This window comes from Camarhynchus parvulus, chromosome 27 (assembly GCF_901933205.1).
Source record: "Camarhynchus parvulus chromosome 27, STF_HiC, whole genome shotgun sequence".
Taxonomy (NCBI): Eukaryota; Metazoa; Chordata; class Aves; order Passeriformes; family Thraupidae; genus Camarhynchus; species Camarhynchus parvulus.
This window is the reverse complement of record NC_044597.1, coordinates 2,704,588-2,725,858: the sequence shown is the minus strand read 5'-3', so window position 1 is coordinate 2,725,858 and position 21,271 is coordinate 2,704,588. Positions and strand designations below refer to the sequence as shown.

The window sequence follows — 21,271 nt, the reverse complement described above, 5'->3', positions numbered from 1 at the left end:
GGCGGGGCTACACGGGGGCGTGGCCATTGTTTATGGGCGTGGTCTCGTGTTGGGGGCGTGGCCTGGTGGGGAGGGCGTGGTCTTGTGGGGAAGGCGTGATCTCATGGGGAGGGCGTGGCTTGGTTGGAGGGCGTGGTCTTGTGGGAAGGAGTGATCTCATGGGGAGGGCGTGGCCCCGCGCGGTGGGCGTGGCCCGCGGCCGGGCCGGAAGCGGGGCGGGGCGGAAAGCGGCGGCGGCGGTTCCGGTAGCGGCGGCGGTGGCGGCGGCGGCGATGAGCTTCGTGTGGCCGTGGCAGTACAGCTTCCCGCCCTTCTTTACGTGAGCACGGCCGGGGCGGGGCTGGGGCTGGGCTTGGGGGAGGCGGGGCGGGGAACCGGGGGTGCCGGTGCCCATCCGTGCTGACCGGGCCCCGCAGGCTGCAGCCCAACGGCGAGACGCGGCAGAAGCAGCTGGCGGCGTGGTGCGCGCTGGCGCTGGCCTACAGCCAGGAGCACCGGCTGCCCGCCATGACGGTGCGAGAGGCCCAGGACATCCCGCTGTTCGCCAACCACCGGCTCCAGCGTATCCTTTGTGCTCCCGGTGCTGCCGGTGCTGCCGGTGCTCCGGTGCTGCCGGTGCCTCCCCAGCCCCTGCCTCCCGCCTCCGCCAACGCCTCCTTAACCCGCAACCAGGGAAGCTGCCGCTGGAATCCATCCAGGTGGTGCTGGAGGAGCTGCGCAAGAACGGTGCGTCTGTCCGTCTGTCCGTCCGTCCCGACCCGCGCAGCCACCGCGCCGCTCCGTCCCGTGGGTGTGGGCTGTGATCCCGCCTGCCCGAGCCGGGGTTAACTGTGCAGAGAAGGGAGGGCAGACAGAGAAATCGCACATTGAATATTGTTCTATAGCCACAACATTATTCAGTACATTCAATGTGTAGGGCAGGGCTGGTCTGTGAGGCTGCCTCCGGGCTGCAGTGTCTGGCACATGTCCCGAAATCTGCATGTTTGATCCTGTGAAAAACGCCAGTCGCTTGGTTTTGAAATTTTAAAAGTTTAAGAGTAATAAAATGGTTATAAAAGTAGTAATGCAATTAGAGTAATAATAATTTGGACAGTTTGGATTAGGACAATATGAGACAATAGAAACAAAGAGTTATGGACAGTCTGGGTACCTTTTCTGGGCAAAATAAGCCCAAAAAAGGACCCACGTTAACAGAGGATTAACCCTTAAAAGCAACAGCCTGTTGCATATTCATACACCTCATACATGATGCATAAATTCTATTCAAACACAGGATTCTGTCTGGTCAGTGTCAACTTCTTCCTCTGAATCCTAAGGTGCCTTCAAGGCAGGAAGAAGTTCATTTCTTCTGCTAATGGAGCAATAAATTCTCTTTCTCTGAAAGATTCAGGTGTCCTGTGGCTGCTATGTCAGTGGGAATACCTCGTTCCTTTCTTTAAAAAAGTATCCTACATAGCACAGTTTCTATTTTAACATTTTTTATAACCTAAAACTATATTTAACACACTACCTAAGAGAATTAATACAGCATCACTTTCTAACACAACACATATAATATTCATTTGAATATTTGCCAAAAGCCAATCATAAAATACACATTTTTCACAATCCTTATTTCTGACTTCTGTGCCTCAATCCCTATTCCCTCTTGCTTCTAGGGAACCTGGAATGGTTGGATAAGAACAAAACCAGCTTCCTGATCATGTGGAAGAGACCAGAAGAATGGGGAAAGCTCATCTATCAGTGGGTGAGAGCACACCCCGACCAGGCTGTGTCCATGAGGATGGGGGGTCCTGGCAGCCACTTGGGAAAGAGCACTGCTTGCACTCTCCAGGATGTGTGAGAGGTTTGCACAGGGATGTTCAGCCACGTGGATGAAATTTGCTGCTTTGCCTTTGTGTTTCCAGGTGTCCAAGAATGGCCTGACCAACTCTGTGTTCACGCTGTATGAGCTGGTCAGTGGAGATGATACAGAGAATGAAGGTAAAGCTGGGGCTCGTGTTCTGGAGCAGGACACTGGACTGGAGCATGTAAACAGCTGATTGTCAGATTGCAGTTCTGTAGATTAAATATTCTGAAATCTCAGGTGCAAACTCACCCTTTCCCACCACTGGCACATGCTGCTCCAAAGCCTTTATCACTTTGCAGGAACATTCCCCTCTGTAATTGCATTTTCCCCTCCCCAGTGCCCAGCATTTCATCTGCTGTGGTGAGGGGTGTTTTGTTGTCAAGCCCAGCCCCAGCTCTGCCTTGCAGGCTGCTGTGGCTCATCCCTGCTGACCTCTGGGCTCTGTTCCCTGAGCAGAGATGATAAGTCTGTCAGTGTGTCCATCCCTCTGGATTTGCTATGTTATTTATGTGTTATGGTGCTCTGAGAGCCCTCAGCATTGCTGCCCCCAGTCCCTGCACAAGCCTGTTTGTTTCCTGATGTTATTTTTTCCATCCTGTTGATGGGGATCTTTGTCCTCTAGAGTTTCATGGCTTGGATGAGGCATTTTCCCTTCCTCACTGCCCAACATTTTTATCTGCTGTGGTGAGGGGTGTTTTGCTTTCAAGCCAAGGCTCTGCCTTGCAGGTTGCTGTGGCTCATCCCTGCTGCCTGCTAACCCCTAGGCTGTGTTTCCTCAGCAGAGATGATGAGTCTGTCAGTGTGTCCATCCCTCTGGATTTGCTGTAGAGTTATGGTGCTCTGAGAGCCCTCAGCATTGCTGCCCCCAGTCTCCTCACAAACCACTTTGTTTCGTGGTGTTATTTTTGTTATATCTATTCGGTTTATGTTGTTTTTGTATTTCTGCTTATGTTATTGTCATTTTCCCTTCCTGTTGATGGGATCTCTGTCCTTCCCTAGAGTTTCATGGCTTGGATGAGGCCACGCTGCTCCGTGCCCTGCAGGCCCTGCAGCAGGAGCACAAGGCTGAGATTATCACGCTGGATGATGGCCGAGGAGTCAAGTTCTTCTGAGAGCAGCCTCCTCCTCCCCTTCCCTGCTGCAGTCTGGGCTCTCCCTTGCCAAGCCTTCCTCTCTGGGCCTGGCCTCAAGCTGTGACTGCAAGTAGCTGCATCTCGGGATTTCTCGGGGCAAGATGAGTCTGAGAACCCTTCCAAAGACTTAGAGCTCCTCTGTCTGTCTGTTCTCCCTGTTGATGTGTTCAAGAGGCTGAAGCTGCTCTAGGCAGTTCTGGGAGGGACCACCCAGAAGTGGAACCTGGACTTGCTGCTGCTCCCTGTGCCTGGGATGGCCTCCAAGCAGCCCCAGCTGGGCTCAAGCTTGGCCTCCCCTGTGTCCCTGCCAGCCACACGTGCCTGGGTCCTGCAGCCCTGCTGCAGTGCCAGGGGATGAGGCAGGAGCAGGGGACTGGCTGTGGAAGCCCTCAGTGGCAGAAGGAAATGCACTTGCTGCCAGGCAGGCTGGGGGAAGCCAGGGAACTAATTTCAGGTGATTAAAATGAGATGTATTTATAGAGCAGCCCGGCTGTTTTCATCTATCTTTATTTTTCCATCAGAGACAGAGCACTGTACCAGATTTTTGCCCTTCAGTCATATTTCCTGTGTGCCCCAGGGAAATCCAGTGGTTCCAGGGTGGGAAACAGCACAAAAAGAAAGGAGAAGGGGACCCTTCCTGCCCTTCTCAGGACAACATTTACTTTAAATTTGCATGTGCAGCCTGCTGGAAGCCCCTGGGTTTGTGCAGAGGTGATGGGGTACGCTCTCTACCACTGTGGCTGGGAGAGGGATGACTCAGCTTTAGGTGACAGCAAAGTCAGAAATTGTGATAACTTGTCTGAAATTGTGGCCAGGTGCAGTTGCTGGCCCTGTGAGCCCTGGAGAAGCAGATGGCTGTGCTGGGGCAGGGTCACCTTTCCCTGATCATTGTCAGAGGTTGGGGACAGTGCTGGAGTGACCTCGGGTCAGTCTGGGGGTGCAGCAGAGCAGATGGCACTTGCACCCCACAGGCTGCCCCTGTCTGTCCTTCCCTGCCCTTGGGGACAGCCTGGCACTGGCTCACCTGCTCCTGCCAGCTGCTGTCAGCGTTGAGGAGTTCTCAGTGGAGGTGACATGCTGCAGTCTGTGAAATGTGAAAATTCATTCTGTAGCAGGAGCCTGTTGAGCTGGACCTGGTTGGATGTGCTGCCCTGATGTGGGCACCTTGCTCTGGAGCCCAGGCTTCCTCTCTGTGCCAGGCTCAGCAGTGCTGTGCAGGAATTCCCGAGTGCCAGCACTTGTGAGCTGAGCAAAGGCACCAGCAGTGCTCACAATGGGCTGGTTGGGTTCTTTCTGAGGACCATCACCCCTGGGAGCTCTGTCATGGTCCTGCCACTGATGGTGCTGAGCAAACCCAGCAGCACAGGCTGTGCTGTGGCATGTGCCATGTCCCCACAGCTGGCACAGGCTCTGCTTGATCAGGGGTCCTCCCTCTGTGTCTGCAGCCACCAAAGTCTCTGTGTAGGATTTTTATGTGACCGTGTTCACAGGAGTCTTAGGATGAGGGAAGAGATGAGGATCTGACTCCATGTTTCAGAAGGATTTTATGATATATATTATATTAAAACTATACTAAAAGAATAGAAGAAAGGATTTCATCAGAAGGCTGGCTAAGAATAGAAAAAGAAAGAATGGTAACAAAGGCTTGTGGCTTGGACAGAGAGTCCGAGCCAGCTGACTGTGATTGGCCATTAATTAGAAACAAGCACATAAGACCAATCACAGATGCACCTGTTGCATTCCACAGCAGCAGATAACCATTGTTTACATTTTGTTCCTGAGGCCTCTCAGCTTCTCAGGAGGAAAAATCCTAAGGAAAGGATTTTTCATAAAAGATGTCTGTGACATTTTTATGCTCCCAGTCTGGGTTTGTTTCCATGTCCAAGATCTGGCACCTGCATTGCTCCTTCCCTCTGTGGTGGCTCTGGCTGCCCTGCTGCTCTTGCAGCCCTGCAGGGAGCAGGGTGCTGTGCCTGCAGGTGTCTGCATTTCATCCCAAACAGTCTGATCCCTTCAGCAGCCAGGCTGCAGTGTCTGTTCTCACTGCCTGTGTGCACAATCCCGACCTCCCAGCTCTGTGTTCCAGGCTGGGAGTGCTCTGTGTAACCTGGCTGTCCTTGAGGGAGTCTGTGTTCTTAATTAAATTCGCTCCCTTCTTAGGAAATGGCTGATGTGACATTAGATAAGCCCCAAACCAGCTTTTCATTCCAAGCCACTCCTGGCAGCAATTCCCTTCTCTTTTTCAGCTTCCTATTTAGTTGCTTACTCAGTGAGGGTGGGGGGAAGAGGAGGAAGAGTACGTCCCCTCTGCAGTGTGGACATTGTGTAAAATTCCTTTTCCACACCCTCTGGGCTGGTTACCAGAGTTGTGGGAATGGCGCTGAGGCGACATCCAGCAGTGCCTGTGGGAGGCCTGTGGGGCGAGGTGGCACTGCTGAGGCTGAGATGGCCTGGGGCTGAGGTGGCACTGCTGGGGCTGAGATGGCACTGCTGGGGCTGAGATGGCACTGCTGGGGCTGAGGTGGCACTGCTGGGGCTGAGATGGCACTGCTGGGGCTGAGATGTCACTGCTGGGGCTGAGATGGCACTGCTGAGGCTGGTGCACTGCTGAGGCTGAGATGTCACTGCTGAGGCTGAGATGGCACTGGTATGGCACTGCTGAGGCTGAGGTGCCACTGCTGAGGCTGAGATGAGTCCTGTGAGGCATGGTGGCACTGTGGGGCCATGGTGCCTGCTGAGGCTGGGATGGCCCCCTGCAGGGAGCAGATGTCCCTCTGAGGAGTTGCTGTCCAGCCCAGGCACACGGCCCTGCTGGAGGAGGTGGTTTTGGGGGGCTAGGGGTGGCTGGTACAACCCCTTCCTCCAGCCTGTGGCCCCTCAGAGGCCCTTGCCACGTCTGGCTGTGGTGATTAGGGCTCTCTGGGCAGGGTGAGGCAGAGCTCAGAGGGGCTGGTGCCAAGATAAGGCTCTATCAGGCTGGGCACACTTGGATCCTGCTGGTGAAGGAGAAAAGATTCTGAGAAAGATTTTCCTCAATGCAGCTGCTTAGGAGCAAGAGCTGTTTCAGTTTGATAACTTTATATGTCGGGATAAACGTGCAGGTGGGTCCCATCTGTGCCTCTGGGCTGAGGAAATCCTCTGCAGTGATCTGCCCAGGGTTACAGCCCCAGCTGAGGTTTGGGTGCCTCTCCTCCTCCCTGAACTCACATGAGAGACCCAGAAGGTCCCACGGGTGTGGGGTGGTGAAGCCAACAGTGAAACAAGCCCTGGGTGTCCCTGGAGCTCTCCTGGGACAGGCAGCCTGTGCTGTGCATGCCCAGCTGTGCTGCATCCCCTTCATCCAGACCCATCCTGGCCCCTCTGTGCTCCTGCCCCAAGCTCTGGGATCACACAGACAGTTCCTGGCAGGGCTTGGTGGAGCCTGGAGCTGAGCAGGGCTTTGATTCACGATCTAATTCTGAGGAGAGCGATTACATAGGCCCCTGTTCTCTTTCTGGCAGCCAAATGCAGGCGAGAAATGGGGTTATGTTCCCTGATTGTGGCGGTTCCTCAAAGTGAAGCCTGGCACTGGCACCTGCAGCCCAGAAATGTCACCCTGATAAGGCAGGGGAGCTGCAGTGGGCTCCTGATTGTGGAACATGAGCCTACTGCTTTCAGGCCAAGCTGGCTGCAGATTGGGTTCCTGGCCAGCTCAGGAGAGGACCTGTTCCCCTGCCCGAGCTGCCACCTCCCTACCAAGTTCTGCTGTGGAGTGGCATTTGGAGGGATCATTTAGGGAATTTCTCAGATCACTCACAAAGGGAGGTGTGGGATGGCAGCACTTGGAGCAAACTTCACCCCTAATTTCCTCTCCTGTCTGCAGGGGCCTCATTGGACTGGAATACTCCCCTGCTCCTCTGGGATCTTCCAAGGTATCTTGTTTCACGATGGAAGCCCTTGATAAGGAGACATGAGCCTGCCAGGGACCCAGCTGAGATCCCTGCCTGGCTCTGTGTCTCTTGTTGGAGAGCTGGGGCTCCCTGCCAGCCTGGGCTGTGTTCCTGGGGCTGGGCAGTGCATGGGACCCCTGGCAGGGACCCCTGTGTGGGGGCAGACACAGAATCAACCTAGAGGGCCTTGGGCAGCATTCTCCCCTTTGTGGCCATGCTGAGAAGGTTCTGGGCAAGGCTCACCTGAACAAAGAGCGTTGTTTAACAGGGCTGAGTCAAACCATGTTGCATCCTACAGCCCAAGAGTGGCCCATGTGCCTGTGGCCTGTCAGCGCTGGCCTTTGGGCTCAGCGGCACCTGGTGCCCCAGCAGCAGGCAGAGGTGCTGGACATGGTGTTCAGCCAGTGCTGCTTGTTCAGCTGGGCCCAAGCCCCTCACATGCTCCGAGGGGTGCAGGGCTGAGTGGGGATGTGGTTGCTGCTCCCTGCTCACCAACCAGAGCAGCTCTGGACAGGGAGGCATCGCTCACACTCCTGGTGGGGAAGGAGGTTCCCGGCTCCTCGGGCAGGTCGGGTGGGGGTAGCAGAGCAGAGATCGGCCAGGAACATTTCACTAAATGCTTGTCTCTCCCTCTTGCCAGCGGGGATTTGCGGGGAGCAGCGTGCGGGACGTGGTGCAGGTCAGCAGCTGCAGTCACCCTGCGGGTGCCAGCCTGGCGTTCAGGAGCCCATGACTGCCTTCCCTTGTCGATCCACTCCTTAATGTTTCCGGTATCGTTGAGTAGAAACAATCTGACCTCAGGGAAAAGAAATCAGCGGTGGCCTCAATTGCTTTGTGTTTTGCGTAAACAGCCTCACCGGCAGAACAACCTTCTCCTTCAGCCTGGACAGACAACACGCTCTTGTCCGGCTGCTGGCTCCCGCGGGGCTGACACACACCTTCGACTCTTCCTATTTGCCTGACCCTAATTTCGGGATTTTGGACCGTAGTGACCCCGAGCGGGATTCTCTGGGGCAGCGTGAGGGGGAACTCGCGTCCCGGCAGCGGCACCAGAGGCAGAAACTCCGAGGAAATGTTTAAAGCGGGGACGTTCCTGCTCCGGCTGCGTTTGTCACAGCAGCCCCGGAGCCCCACGGGGGCGGCGGCAGGGAAGGGAGCCTGTCCTGCGGGGAGGGGACAGCGAGGAGCCCCGGGATCCGGGTGGGCGCCGGGCGGTGTCCCCCGGCTGGGACGGGACATCGCGGCACCCCGGGGTGACCGGGAGCGGTGCCGGGGTGCTCGCCGCTGCTCGCGGTGTCGGTGCGGTGCCCCTGCCCGGTGCGGTGTCAATGTGGTGCTCCTGCCCCGTGAGGTGTCGGTGCAGTGCCCCTGGCCGGTGCGGTGCCCCTGCCCGGTGTCGCTGCCCGGTGCCCCTGCCCGGTGTCGCTGCCCGGTGCCCCTGCCCGGTGCGGTGCCCCTGCCCGGTGTCGCTGCCCGGTGCCCCTGCCCGGTGCGGTGCCCCTGCCCGGTGGCGCAGCGCGGCCGGGGGGCGGCGGTCGCTCGGGGGCGGACCCGGGCGGGGCGGGGGCGGTGCCGCCGGGCCGGGCGGGGCGGGGCCGGGGCCGGGGCCGGTGTCCGGACCGGGTCTCGGCGGTCGCTCCCGGTTGCGGGCTGGCGGAGGCCACGGGTGCGAAGCTGCGCGGGAGCGGCCGCTGCCGCCGGGCTGGAGCCGATGCTGGCGGCCGAGCCCGCCGCTACCGGAGCCATGTCCCATCCCGAGGCGGAGCGGGCGGACGGCGGCTCCGCGCCGCAGCCGGAGCCGGAGCTGGGTCCGGGGCTCACCGGACGGGCCCCGCACCGTAACCGCAGCCGGCGGCCCTCGGGGCGCGATTCCCGACGTGCTTCCTCCCGCTTCAACCGGCGGAGCTCGGCCGAGCTGGAGCTGCTGGGGTACCCGGCACCGGACGGAGAGCGCGGGGGATCGCCGCCGCCGCCGCCCGCCGCGGGGCTCCGGGAACCCGAGGAGACGGAGAGCGAGGAGGTCGAGACGCGGGCGGTCGCCACCTCCCCCGACGGCCGCTTCCTCAAGTTCGACATCGAGATCGGCCGCGGCTCCTTCAAGACCGTCTACAAGGGGCTGGACACGGAGACCACCGTGGAGGTGGCGTGGTGCGAGCTGCAGGTACGGCCCCTGCCCGCGCCCACGGACCCCAGCCCGGGCCAAGGGGCTCCGGACAGGCTCTGGGACCCTCTGCCGTGCTGTTTCCCCGCTCTGTGCAGCCCTCCCCGGCCCTGACCTGCCTGGCTGCTGTGTGGGACTCGCGGGGCAGCTCCCCGGGCTCCCTCGAGCCTCCGCTTGTGCCCGTCCCTGTGGTGCCCCAGCAGCGGGGCAGGGCACGGTGCGGGCTCCCCTCGCTGCCCTGCGCTGTGCCCATCGCTGCCAGTGCCTCGGTGCCTCGTGGGTCCGCTGGCCCGGACCCAGAGTCCTGCTTGCTGCCGCCGCTCCTGGCCCTCCTGCTCATCACGTGCTGTTTTCCATTTGCTTTCTTGCTGCCTGCACCGTGGAGCGTGCCAGGGTGCCCACGTTCTTGATGCCAGCCCCTGCTCTGGCACTTTACAGGTGGATCTGGGGCTGAGCATCCCACTGTGTTTCTGATGCTCAGCAGCTTGCAGCTTTCCCTCCAGGAGCAGCAGCAGTGCCCTCTCTGCCTGTCTGCCTGTGCTTGTGTTGGATCTGCCTCCCAAAGTTTGCTCCCATAGCCCTTGGTGTGCCCTGGGGCAGGTGCCTGCAGTGAGCTGGGGCTGGCTGTCAGCTGGGAGCAGGGTACAACACGACCTTGGTGCTCTCTGCCTGCTTGACCTTGGCTGGAGTGGTGTACAGGGTCACCTGTGATGGCTTCTGTGGTGCTGCCAGGGGCTCTGTGCTGGAAGAAGCTGGATCTGTGCTTCCAGGTCTCTGAGGAGCATCCCCATGTCCTCTCTGCTGCCACACTCCTCCATCCATCTCCTTGGCTTGTCCCATCCTGACAGCAGGATGCTGAGAGCAGTGGTGACAGCGTTGTCTCCACAATGCCTTTGCCCCCTCAAGTGCTTTTGATGGGCCTGATCTTGTCCATGGAGGTGCCCAGGGAGATCTGTGGGGCTGCCTCTTCTCCTGGGAGCACCTTTTGGTGAAGTCCAAAGTCTCCCTCAGGCTCCTGACCCTGGGATGGCTGCTGTGGTGGGGAAGGTCCAAGTCCTTGTTGACACAGGAAAACGTGTCTTGCGAGTTTGTTGTCTTGTTCCCAAAAGCTCAGTGCACTTACAGGTAGCTGCCTGGGCTGGGTCCTTGGGGTGGCTGCAGCCCAGCAGAGCAAGAAGAGATCCTGAGAGACTGGTGGGTGGTTTCTAGAGGGCTCACTATGGCCTCTTAATGAGGAAGGTGAAGATTTGCCCCCCATCCCCATGGGTTGCGCAGTTGTTTCTGTTGTTGAGAGCTCAGTTCAGAGCCAGCTCAGTTCTCCTGCCCTCACAAAGCCCCACAGCTCTGTCCAAATGCCCCTGAGCTCTCTTGAGTCCCTTCAGGTGGCAGCCACTGAGTGGAACAGGCTCTCCTTGGCGAGCCCAGGACCTTCATCCCTGGATGAGTTGGCTGTCCCCAGTGCTGTGTGTCCCTCCCCGTGGGTCTCAGCCCCATGTCACAGCTGTGCCCCAGCTCCCCTGCCCTGGGGCCTGCAGGGCTGGCAGCAGGTCTTGCTCCTGCTCCTCCCTGCCTGCAGGCACTGCTGGTGTCTTGGAGGGGCTGGGAGGGGATGAGCCTGCCCCACTCAGGTGGAGGGGAACGGGGAGCTGGGCAGCAAAACGCTCCCGTGTCCCAGCCCAGCAGGAACATGCTGGCCCTGCGAGCCAGGCAGGAGCAGCAGAACCCCTCACCTGTCCCCTGGGGGTGGTTGTGGAGAAGGTCCCCTGCCAGGGACCCTCCTGTGAGCACCCCAAGGTGCTGGGGAGACCTGACCCCTCTGGGGGTCACTGCCAGAGCCAGGTCCCTGCCCCTGCCCTCTCCCCTTCCCACCCAGTGCCTGGCTCCATTCCACTGACTGCTCTTTGTGCAGTGTCTCTTGTACCCAAATCCCTGTCCCACAGGGGGCTGAGAGCACAGACACAGACATTTAGGAGTTTGTTGTTTTTATTTTTCAGCAATCACGCAAAGAATTGGACACTGTGACACCAATACGGGATTTGGAACCACAAATAAAAATGGTTGTGGTTCTGCCATTTTAAAAATAGCTTTGTCCTGTGCACTTCACAGTTCTCCTTCTATTGCCTTTCAATTCCAAATGAGTACTTAACCTCAGGCCTGACCTGTTCTGCACCAGAGAACCTGGTTCAGCTGCTGTGATGGATCCCAGTCCCAAACCCCAGCTCTCCCTACTGTCCTTGCCCTGACCTTCCCTCCTCAGAGGCTGCTGAAGCAGAGCTTGGTTTTGCCTGTCTTCTGTCTCCCTGAGACCCTCAGGGGACCTGCCCATCCCTGTCCCCTGTCCTGAAGGCAGCGTCTGTCTGTCCACAGCCCCGCTGTTTGTGCTTTCCAGCTTTAGCCTGGCACTATTTCTGTCCGAGGTGCTGCGGGTGGTGGGGAAGGAGGAAGCAGGGAGGAAACCAGGGGCCCAGAGTGGGGTCTGGCTGTAAATACCTGACTGTGAGATTTTCCTCTGGAACCCCTTGGGGTTCCCCAAGTGGGCAGGAGCGTTCTGGGCAGCAGGCACTGCTGTGCCTGCCCTGGCTCTGGCACCCAGGTAACCTCAGCCAGCAGCCCTGGGGCTGCAGGGCACCTTGTGTGTGTGTGTGTGTGTGTGTGCTCACATGGCTCTGAGCACACAGCAGCTCCTGCTTGGCAGGGCAGACCCACGGGGAGGGCACTGCGTGCTGGCACCCAGTGCTGACAGAGAGCTGGCACCTCTGGGGGGCTTGGGAGCCCCTGTGGCTGTGGATGGAGGGACAGTGCTGAGCACTGGCTCCGTGCCCCGCCATGGTGTCGCTCTGAATGCCCCTCCAGAGTGCAAGTGCCAGTGCAGAGCCAGGGATGGGGGAGCCCTGTGAGTGCTGCAGCGAGCACTGAGCACTGCCAGGCTGGGAACAGCCTCCTGCTGCAGGGACAGCAGCCATCCCCACCCTCCCTTCTCCTGCCACTGGCCTCAGCTCCTGGTGCTGGCTGTGCTGGGCTCCTCAGCAGCCAGCTCCTGGCTCGCAGGAGGGGCTGGACCGTTGCCACCATTGCCACCAGCTCCTCGTGGTCCCCATGCCACCACCCCCAGCGTCCTCCTCCGCCCCGTGTGGGTGCTGTAAGGAGAGGACACGGTGTGCCCGTGCTGTGTGCCATGGCTGTGCTGGCAGCCCTGTCTGCCCTGCCCCTCCTGGTGCTCCTCCAGGCCAGGCTGGGCTTTGATGCCCACACTCAACGGGGAGAGTATCAGCACAGGGCTGGGAGCTGCTGCCGCTTGGGTCATGGGGAAGGAGCGATGCCAAGCGAGCCCAGCAGCCCTGGCACAGCCTGGGGGACAGCCTTGCCTCCCCCAGACCTTACTCCAGGCACTCTGGGAGAGGTGGCCTTGTGCTGGAACTGGGCATGGCACAGCGAGGGCTGTGCTGGCACAGCTGCTCCAGCTGGGGTCTGCTCTGGCTGAGCTGGGAGAGCCCTGGCCACCCATAACTCCCCATTTCACAGCCCATGCCAGCTTCCTCACGCCCTTGCAGGTTTCTGGGGTGCAGTGAAGCCTCTGGACACCTCCCAGTGGGTAGCAGAGGGCCAGAGGGGTGGTGGCGGCCGTGGCACTGGGCAGGGAAGCCGGTGTGTGTGCTGCTGGGCCCTGCAGGGGTTCGGGTGCTGTTTTCCTCCTTCCCTATGAAAGGTCCCATTCATGCTGCTGCAGCAGGCTCAGGTTCTCCTCTGGGCTGAGCCTGTCCCTGAGCATGTATTAAATGTGGGGGGATTATGGAGCAGCTCCAGCCAAGCCTTGGGGCCGCCTGTGATGCAATGAAAATGTTACGAAAGCCGAGGGGATTGATGGATGGTGGCCACTGGCCAAGGGGCCGAGGCAGCTCTGGCAGCTCTGCTGGTGGGGCAGCTCCAGTTTCCTTGGCCTCCAAACGTGGGCTGGGCAGGGGTCCCAGCTTGGAGGCTCCCAGGCTGTGCAGCAGCTGAGCTCTGCAGGACCCCAGGCTGTGGTGGGGCTGTCGCTGCTCCTGCTCCTCCTGCCCAGGGCTGAGCCCTCCCTCGGGGCTGGAGCTGCCTCCTCCAGCTCTGCCCAGCCAGCTCCCCTCTCCCTGCACCCCGGGGCTGTGTCCCTTCAGCAGGAGGGGGGCTGTCCCCTCCGCTGGCCCCTGCCCCAGCTGCAGTCAGCACCCTCGGCTTGTGTTTCCACTTTAATTAACTCGAGCAGGAGGAACATGGAAAAACCTGGGCTGGAGCCTCCCCGCCTGCTTTCCCCAACAAAGGCCTCATTGAGGCTGGCCCAGCACCCGGCTGCACAGAGCCCAGGGGGCAGAAGAGCCGTGGCCATGGTGTCTGCACAGGGCAGGATGGCAGCAGCCTCTGCAGAGCCCCCAAATGTCCCCTCCAGCTGCAGGATGGGGTTCCTTGTCCCCAGGCAGCGTGGTGGGCTCAGCTGGGGCTGAGTGAGGGGAGTGGGGTGGGTGGGCTCAGCACAGGGCAATGGGGAACTGCGCAGGTTCCTTGGTGCCCCATCAGTTGTGGGCTGGTGGGGGGACCAGTCCAGGGTGGCCCAAACCATGTGTGTGCCACTGTGCTGGGGGGCAGCAGCTCTGTGCTGGGGCCACAGAAGCCTCCTCTGCCTTGTATGGGGTCATGAGGGTTTTTTGTGGCCCCTGTGCTCAGCAGGACCCCCCATGTGCCCCCCTCACACCCCCACTGGCTCCCACAGACACGGAAGCTGTCCAAGACGGAGCGGCAGCGCTTCAGCGAGGAGGTGGAGATGCTGAAGGGGCTGCAGCACCCCAACATCGTCCGCTTCTACGACTCCTGGAAGTCAACCATCAAAGGGCAGATCTGCATCGTGCTGGTCACAGAACTCATGACGTCTGGCACCCTCAAAACGTGATTGGGGCGTGCAGGGGAGGGAGCGGGGTCTCTACTCTTTGTTGTGGGGTCATCTCAGTCTGGATGGCAATGGGAGGAGGGTGGGCTGGGCCACAAGTCTGAGCCCCACAGGTCTGAGCCTTGTTGGGGGTCCCTGACAAGGTATTTGAGGCCCTATTGGTCCCTGGCAGGTATTTGAGGCCCTTTTGGTCCCTGACAAGTATTCAAAGCCCTGTTGGTCCCAGATAGGTATTTGAGGCCCTGTTGGTCCCAGGCAGGTATTTGAGGCCCTGTTGGTCCCTGGCAGGTATTTGAGGCCCTGTTGGTCCCTGGTAGGTATTTGAGGGCCTGTTGGTCCCTGGCAGGTATTTGAGGCCCTGTTGGTCCCTGGCAGGTATTTGAAGCGCTTTAAGGAGATGAAGCTGAAGGTGCTGCAGCGCTGGAGCCGGCAGATCCTCAAGGGTTTGCATTTCCTGCACACTCGCTCGCCCCCCATCATCCACCGTGACCTCAAGTGTGACAACATCTTCATCACGGGCCCCACGGGCTCCGTCAAGATTGGGGACCTGGGCCTGGCCACGCTCAAGAGAGCCTCCTTTGCCAAGAGTGTGATAGGTGGGGCTGGGCTCCTGGGGGCTGCAGGGGGTGGGCATGGCGGGGTGCTGAGCTCCCCTGCTGCCCCCAGGCACCCCCGAGTTCATGGCCCCCGAGATGTACGAGGAGAAGTACGACGAGGCTGTGGACGTCTACGCCTTTGGGATGTGCATGCTGGAGATGGCCACCTCGGAGTACCCCTACTCTGAGTGTCAGAACGCCGCCCAGATCTACCGCAAGGTCACCTCGGTGAGGCCCAGCCCCAGCTGGGGGGATGCTGCCATGGTCACCTGCCCATGCTGGGGGGAACCACAGCCCAGGGTGGCCCCAGCCATGTGTGTGTCACTGTGCTGGGGACACAGAAGCCTCCTCTGCCCTCGGTCTTTTGTGGGCAGGGCACCCCCCTGTGCTTGGCAGAACCCTCTATGTGCCCTCCTCACACCCCCACTGGCTCCCAGCTCCCCACTGGAGCTGCCAGGCCCTGCTGCTGACAAAATGTGTCACTGTGTGGTTGTGTGAGCAGCTAAAAGGCAGTGAGGGGTTGCTGTGCCAGGCCATGGAGCTGTGGGTGGTGGTGGGGCATGGCTTGGCCAGACCCCACATCCCTGGCTCTGCACCAGTGTGTTAATGGGGTGGAACGGCAGCAGTCTGCTCAGTCACCCCGGCCTGGGGCACTGCAGCTGCCCTGACCGGTCACAGCCAGCTCCTGCCTGTTGAGGTGGAAACTCTGAGCCCTGAGGCATCCTGGCCACATGCAGGCCCACGTGGCCTGGCCACAGGGGCCATGCAGAGCTCGTGTGGCCCTGGGCTGGTTGTCCCCTGGGCCTTGGGCTGGCACAGGAGATGCTCACTGTCATTACCCCCAGGGCCTGAAGCCCAGCAGCTTCTACAAGGTGAAGGTGCCCGAGCTGAAGGAGATCATCGAGGGCTGCATCCGCATGGACAAGAACGAGAGGTGGGGACAGAGCAGGGCCCGGGTGGCAGGGCAGGGTCCCCTTGGCCCCGAGCCCACGCTGAGCTGTGCCCTCTGCAGGTACACCATCCAGGACCTGCTGGAGCATTCCTTCTTCCAGGAGGACACAGGGGTGCACGTGGAGCTGGCTGAGGAGGATGATGGAGTCAAGTCTGGGCTCAAGCTCTGGCTGCGCATGGACGACACGAAGAAGCTGCACGGCAAATACAAGGACAACAACGCCATCGAGTTCCTCTTTGAGCTCTACAAGGACGTGGCAGAGGAGGTGGCTCAGGAGATGGTGGGTACAGAGATGGGGGAGCCCTGGGTGCTGTGGGGTCCCTACACAAGTGACAATCTCCCTCCTGTGCAGGTGGTGCTGGGCTTTGTCTGTGAGGCTGACTACAAGCTGGTGGCCAAGGCGGTGCGGGACCGTGTGGTGGCCATCAAGCGCAAGAGGGAGAAGCTGAAGCGTGCCCAGAGCGCTCCATCCCCCGCAGAGCCAGAGCAGCCGCCAGGTGTCCTGCGCCTCCTGGAGGAGCTCAAATCCCCGCTGCCACCTGGTGGCCCCACGCCTGCCCCGGCCACCCCCGGCTCTGGGGACTCTGCCTTCAGCAGCACCTTCCCCCTGGAGCCTGAGGAGCCCGAAGCTGACCAGCACCAGCACTTCACCTACCGGCACACCAGCTACTCCTCAGCCACCTGTGCGTAGGCACCGAGGGGGAACAGCCGGGTGGGCAGCAGGGCTGGGAGGTGGGTGGGGGGTCCAGCAGCTTCTCCCAGCCCTTCCCCAGCTGCCCAGCCAGGGGGGGAACTGCCTTTGCTTCATGCCAGCTCTCTTCCACAGCCGACTGTGAGACTGATGGGTACCTGAGCTCCTCTGGCTTCCTGGACTCACCAGACCTGGCCCATCGCAGCTTTGTGGCTGTGGACCCCACCAGCCCTCCCCCCAGCCGGCCTGTGCGCTGCTTCCCCACGGTGAGCACGGCCCCATGGGCTCAGGGGGGCTCAGGGCAGCTGTGGCACCAGCCCAGCTGTGGCACCAGCCCAGCTGTGGCACCAGCTCACCCCCTCCTCTCCCTGCAGAGCATCGCTGTGCAGCTGCCCACAGAGCATTTGCCCCCTGCCAGTGGCTTCTCCTCCTCGGTGGACAGGTGAGGCTGGGGGGGCTGGACAGGGAGGGTGGTGCTTGGGAATGGCCATGCTGATGCTCTGGAGCTGGGGATTCCTGCAGCTACACCTCGGATGTGGCATCAGGCATGAGTGATGGCTACGAGGGGCTGTCAGCCAGCGAGCAGAGCACCAAGCTGCCACCCAAGAGAGCCTCGGGGAAGCTGCTGCGGCGCCGAGCCCGCTCCAGGCTGCGCATCACCAACGTGAGTGTCACCAGAGCCAGGCTGGGGACAGGCAGGGGCAGGGGACAGGTGGGTTCTCCTGGGCTTGAGCCAGCCCTGCTGCCCACAGATCTCTGACAAGAACGACCGAGTGGTGGAGTGCCAGCTGCAGACCTACAACAACAAGATGGTGACCTTCAAGTTCGACCTGGATGGGGACAACCCGGAGGAAATTGCAGCCGCCATGGTGAGAGCAGGGGGAGGGTGAAGGTGGGGTGGGCCTGGCTGGGTTGGGTGCTGACTGACCCCTCCACACCCTCAGGTCCACAATGAGTTCATCCTCAAGTCAGAGAGGGAGAGTTTCATCAGCCGCATCCGGGACATCATCCACCGCGTGGAGACCCTGCTGCGCAAGGACGGCCGCAGTGGCACCGAGCTGCCCAAGGGCCCCGAGGCTGACAGTGCTCTGGGCAGCCCTGTGAGTGCCAGCCTGGCCCTGCCAGCGCTGGGAAAGCTGCTGCTGCTGCTGCTGAGCATGGCTTGGGATGCTGCCTGGCCCCAGGGAGTCCGGGGTGGGGGCTGGAGTGCAGGGTCCTCCTGTGGTCACTTGCTCGCTCCTGTGACAAGTCAAGGTGCTCCCCAGCACAGAAGAGACTCCAGCTCCTGTGCCCAGGGTGGGGGCCAGTGGGGGCTTGGCACAGCCTGGCTGGGACCTCTGCCCCAGTGTTGGGCTCAGTTCACCCTTCTCACAGGTGGACCTGCAGCTGCAGGGGCTCTCACGCTCCATCTCCTCCTCATCCTCACTCAGTGGTACGTCTGTGCCCCTCTGCAGGTCCTTCCTATCTCCCCCAGCCCCATGCAGGGCAGGTGATGGCCTCAGCCAAGCCCTGAGGGTCTCAAAGGACATGTCCTGCCCTGGCTGAGGCTGGCTGTCACCCCTGTGCCACAGACCTGAGCTGCACCAGTCCCAGCCTCTCTGTCCAGCCCCCTGTGCTGCCGCTGCTGAGCCGCTCCCCGTCAGAGACCAACCTGGCCAGTCCTGTGGAGCCTCTGGCAGCCCCAGGGCCACTGGGGTCCCCCTCAGGTACCAGTGCTGGCAGGGTGGGCCTGGGGGCTGCCAGCTGCTCCCCTGGGCAGGGCTAGGAGGTGGCCCTGCCCAGGGGCTGCTCCTGATGCTCCTCTCCCTGCAGGCCCAGCACAGACCTGGCCCCTCGTCTCCATGGCTCCCTCCTGGCTCACGTCGTCACCAGCACCGACACCAACGCTGACCGCCCAGGGGACCCCAGGGGGGCCTGTCCCCCCAGCCCTGCCCCAAGCCCTCCTGTCCCCCCAGGCTGTCCCCACAGCCCCTGTTCCCTGTGAGCCCAGCAGCCCCCTGAGCCCCGCTGTGACCAGCACACCCTTGTCCCCCACTGCTCCCCTCTTGTCCCTGGCCAATGTCTTCTCCCTGGCAGTGATGACAGTGGCCCACACTGTCTCCTCCATAGCCAGCTCAGGTGGGCACCTGTACCCAGCCCTGCTGCCACGGCCGCAGAGTCTTGCCCTGGGTGCCCCACGCTTTGTCTACCCTGACCCCACCAGCACAGACAAGCCAATTCCACCTGGCAGTGGGACCCCAGAGTCAGTGGGAGCTGCTGTCCCCACTGCTGGGGTGCCCATACCCTCCCTTCCCTTGGCACCAGCCCCAGCGTGCCCCCCGGGCAGCGAGGCCGTGGGGAGCCCTGTGCAGCTGCTGAGCACATCCACACCTGGGAGTGCAGAGGGCAGCACGGTGAGTGTGGGTGCGTGCACAGGGGCTGTCCAGGGCTGCTCCAGGCACAGCTCAGTGCCAGCAGGGCTGGGTGCTTGCTGCAGATGCTGCACTGGGGTGGGATGGAGCCTCGTGGCTTGTAGAGCCACTGCGATGCAGGGAGGGCTGAGCGGGTGGCAGATCCCAGGGCACAGAGGGAGGACAGGAGATGTGGTGGGACCTGGGGTGGGGCTGCTGATGGTGCTCAGGTGCCCACAGGGGAGGACAGGAGATCTGGGGTGGGGCTGCTGATGTGCTCAGGTGCCCACAGGTGCTGCCTGGTGCCCCCAAGCCCAGCCACTCTCTGATCATCTCGGAGGCACCGGCCCCCAGCGTGCCCAAGGCACAGCTCTCGCCCATCAATGAAGGTGAGGAGGGGCAGGGCTGAGGCTGTGCCAGGGCACCGCAATGCCCCTGCCAGCCCCTGTGCCCACCAGCTGCCCCTGTCCCCAGCAGAAGCCAAGCCGCAGGTGCTGGGCCGGTTCCAGGTGGTGCCAGCCAAGGACCTGGCCATGAGCTCCGCGGGGCCGGGCAGCAGTGACGGGGAGCAGCCCGGCACGGAGCCGGCAGCGAGCGCCTCCCGCCTCCCGCGGTGCCTGACACGAGCCACAGCTCCAGCAGCGACTCGGACGTGGCACCGGAGGCACCCAAGGCTGAGGAGGTGCCGGCCGAGGGGGGCTCTGCGCCCGCTGCGCCAGCGGGGAGCGACCCCGGGGAGGGCCCTGGGGAAGAGAGCACAGAAAACGTGCCGCAGGCCATGCTGAGCCAGGTGTGGCTGAGCTACTCCCGCAGCCTGTCCTACGTGAGCAGCGACGACACCGAGAGCGAGGACGAGGAGATCTGGGAGGAGCTGCAGAACCTGCGCCAGAAGTGAGCCGGGGCTGGCTGCACCTGGGCGGCCACACGTGTTCCCAGCCAGCCCGGGGGGACCTCGCTGTCCCTTCCCCAGGCCCCACTGCCAGCCCCTGTCCTCTCCTCTCCCCAGGCACTTGGCGGAGGTGCAGCTGCTGCAGAGCGCCCAGAAGAAGGAGATCGAGGAGCTGTACCTGCGCATGGGGAAGCAGCCGCCGCTGGGCATCGTCTCGCCCGCTGCCATGCTGTCCGGCCGCCAGCGCCGCCTCTCCAAGGGCAGCTTCAACCCCTCCCGCCGCAACAGCCTGCAGCGCCTGGAGCTGGCACCGCCCGCAGGTACCGGGACCGGGCCCCTTTTCTCGTTCCCCACCAGGCAGGGCTCCGGGTGAGCTGCCCAGCCCGGTGCCCTCACCCGTGCCATCCCCGCAGGCATCATGCGCCGGAACTCGCTGAGCGGCAGCAGCACGGGCTCGCAGGAGCAGCGGCTCAACAAGGGCGTGACCTTCGCCGACGACCTCGGGCGCGTGGTAAGGGACAAGGGCGGCTCCCACGGGGATGCCGTGGCGCTCCCGCGGCACTCGGCTCACGGCTGCTTCTCTCCCCAGTAGCCGGCTGGCCAAGAATGACTCCGTGAACTACCTCATCCAAGTGCCTGCTGCCCCGGGGGGCAAAGCCAGCCCTGCAGAGCTGGCGCTGCCCTCGGCTGTGGTGCAGGCCTGTCCCCGGGGCTCTGCCCGCTGTCCCTGGCCCCTCTGCAGGAGGACATGGGCGAGGTGTGGCCGTGCTTGGTGGCTGGAAGGAGCTGAGCCCCCCTGAGGACCCCCCAACTTGTCCCAGCCCCGCACCGACCCCACCTTCAGCTCCCGGCGGCCCTGCCGGATCCGGGAGCACTTTGGTATGAACTGGCGTTGGAAAAGCGTTTTCATAAACGTGGATTGAATACAAACTGGCTCTGCGTGTGTCTGTCGGGCAGGACGCGTGGCTGCTTGCCTCACTGTGTGAGGATAAACAGCAAAAAGCAAAAAATCCCCCCTCAGGCGGGCTCAGCCCAAGAGATCCGTGACAACGGGCGCTGGGCGGTCTCCAGTGAGAGGATTTATTGTGGGGAGTGTTGGCTCCCGGCTGCCCCGTCCCTCCCGCGGGCACGGCCCCGGGGCGGGCTCTGCCCTGCCTGCGGGGAGCCCCCGGGGCCTTCTCCTGGCCAAAGCAGAGCGCGGGGCAGGCCCGAACCCCTCAGGCGCGTCTGCCTCGAGGCCCGTCCTGCCTGGCGCGGGCGGCAGCTCAGTCACGGGCCGGGCGCTCCCCGCTCAACTCGCGGTGCCCTCCGCCCGCGCCCGGGCCCGGGCCCGCGCCGCCTCCGCCTCCTGGTCCAGGTCATCCAGGAACCGCTCCTGCGACACCGAGTAAAAGGTGTAACCGTCTGCGGGGGGAGTTAAGGAAAAGCAGCGTGCGCGGCCCCGGAACCCCCCGGCCCCACCGTTCCGCGGCCCCGGAGGATACAGATGCCAAATGTCACCGCGCCGATGCCGAGCGCCAGCAGCACGTTGCGGCTGCGGAGACGGCGCTGCAGGGCGCGCTGGCGCTGGGCGTGCTCCACCTGCGCCATGAGGCGGCGCTGCTCGGGGCTGAGCCCCGGCTCCCGGGCCGGGTCGATGCGCCGCGCGAACGCCGCCTCACCCGGCTCCCCCGGCGCCGCCATCTTACCCCGCCGTCTCCGCGCAGCGTTGTGACGTCACATCCGGCGGGGGGGGCGCTGGCCAATCGGAGAGCCCAAGCAGCGCGCGG

At 61.9% G+C, this 21,271-nt stretch overlaps 3 protein-coding genes across 6 annotated transcripts; 2 read left to right on the top strand and 1 right to left on the bottom strand.

Annotated features, from left to right (window-relative positions):
* Nucleotides 1-215: 215 nt before the first annotated feature.
* On the top strand, nt 216-3,466 carry VPS25 (vacuolar protein sorting 25 homolog). Of its 4 annotated transcripts, none has more exons than XM_030966298.1 (6): nt 216-319; nt 417-562; nt 673-726; nt 1,659-1,747; nt 1,908-1,983; nt 2,849-3,466. In XM_030966298.1, the coding sequence occupies exons 1-6, from the start codon at nt 273-275 to the stop codon at nt 2,959-2,961; spliced, it is 525 nt and encodes a 174-aa protein (XP_030822158.1). In that variant the 5' UTR covers nt 216-272; the 3' UTR covers nt 2,962-3,466. The 4 variants fall into 4 exon arrangements, with proteins under 4 accessions (XP_030822158.1, XP_030822157.1, XP_030822156.1 ...); XM_030966297.1 differs by having other exon boundaries at nt 673-786; XM_030966296.1 differs by lacking the exon at nt 2,849-3,466 and adding an exon at nt 2,472-2,839.
* Nucleotides 3,467-8,512: 5,046 nt separating this feature from the next.
* Nucleotides 8,513-20,420, top strand: WNK4 (WNK lysine deficient protein kinase 4). The gene is given in 21 exon segments (XM_030966088.1): nt 8,513-9,072; nt 13,811-13,983; nt 14,360-14,580; nt 14,651-14,808; nt 15,426-15,514; nt 15,593-15,812; nt 15,885-16,215; nt 16,359-16,489; nt 16,598-16,665; nt 16,746-16,887; nt 16,976-17,092; nt 17,168-17,323; nt 17,598-17,655; nt 17,795-17,929; nt 18,036-18,616; nt 18,906-19,002; nt 19,088-19,210; nt 19,213-19,504; nt 19,620-19,822; nt 19,916-20,013; nt 20,095-20,420. Coding segments are annotated over 21 exon segments (3,861 nt in total). The 5' UTR covers nt 8,513-8,622; the 3' UTR covers nt 20,113-20,420.
* LOC115913993 (cytochrome c oxidase assembly factor 3 homolog, mitochondrial) lies at nt 20,360-21,249 on the bottom strand. The gene is made up of 2 exons (XM_030966326.1): nt 20,987-21,249; nt 20,360-20,906 (listed from the first exon to the last, which is right to left on the bottom strand). Exons 1-2 carry the CDS (start codon nt 21,183-21,185, stop codon nt 20,794-20,796), a joined length of 312 nt encoding a protein of 103 aa, XP_030822186.1. The 5' UTR covers nt 21,186-21,249; the 3' UTR covers nt 20,360-20,793.
* Between the last annotated feature and the right edge of the window lie 22 nt (nt 21,250-21,271).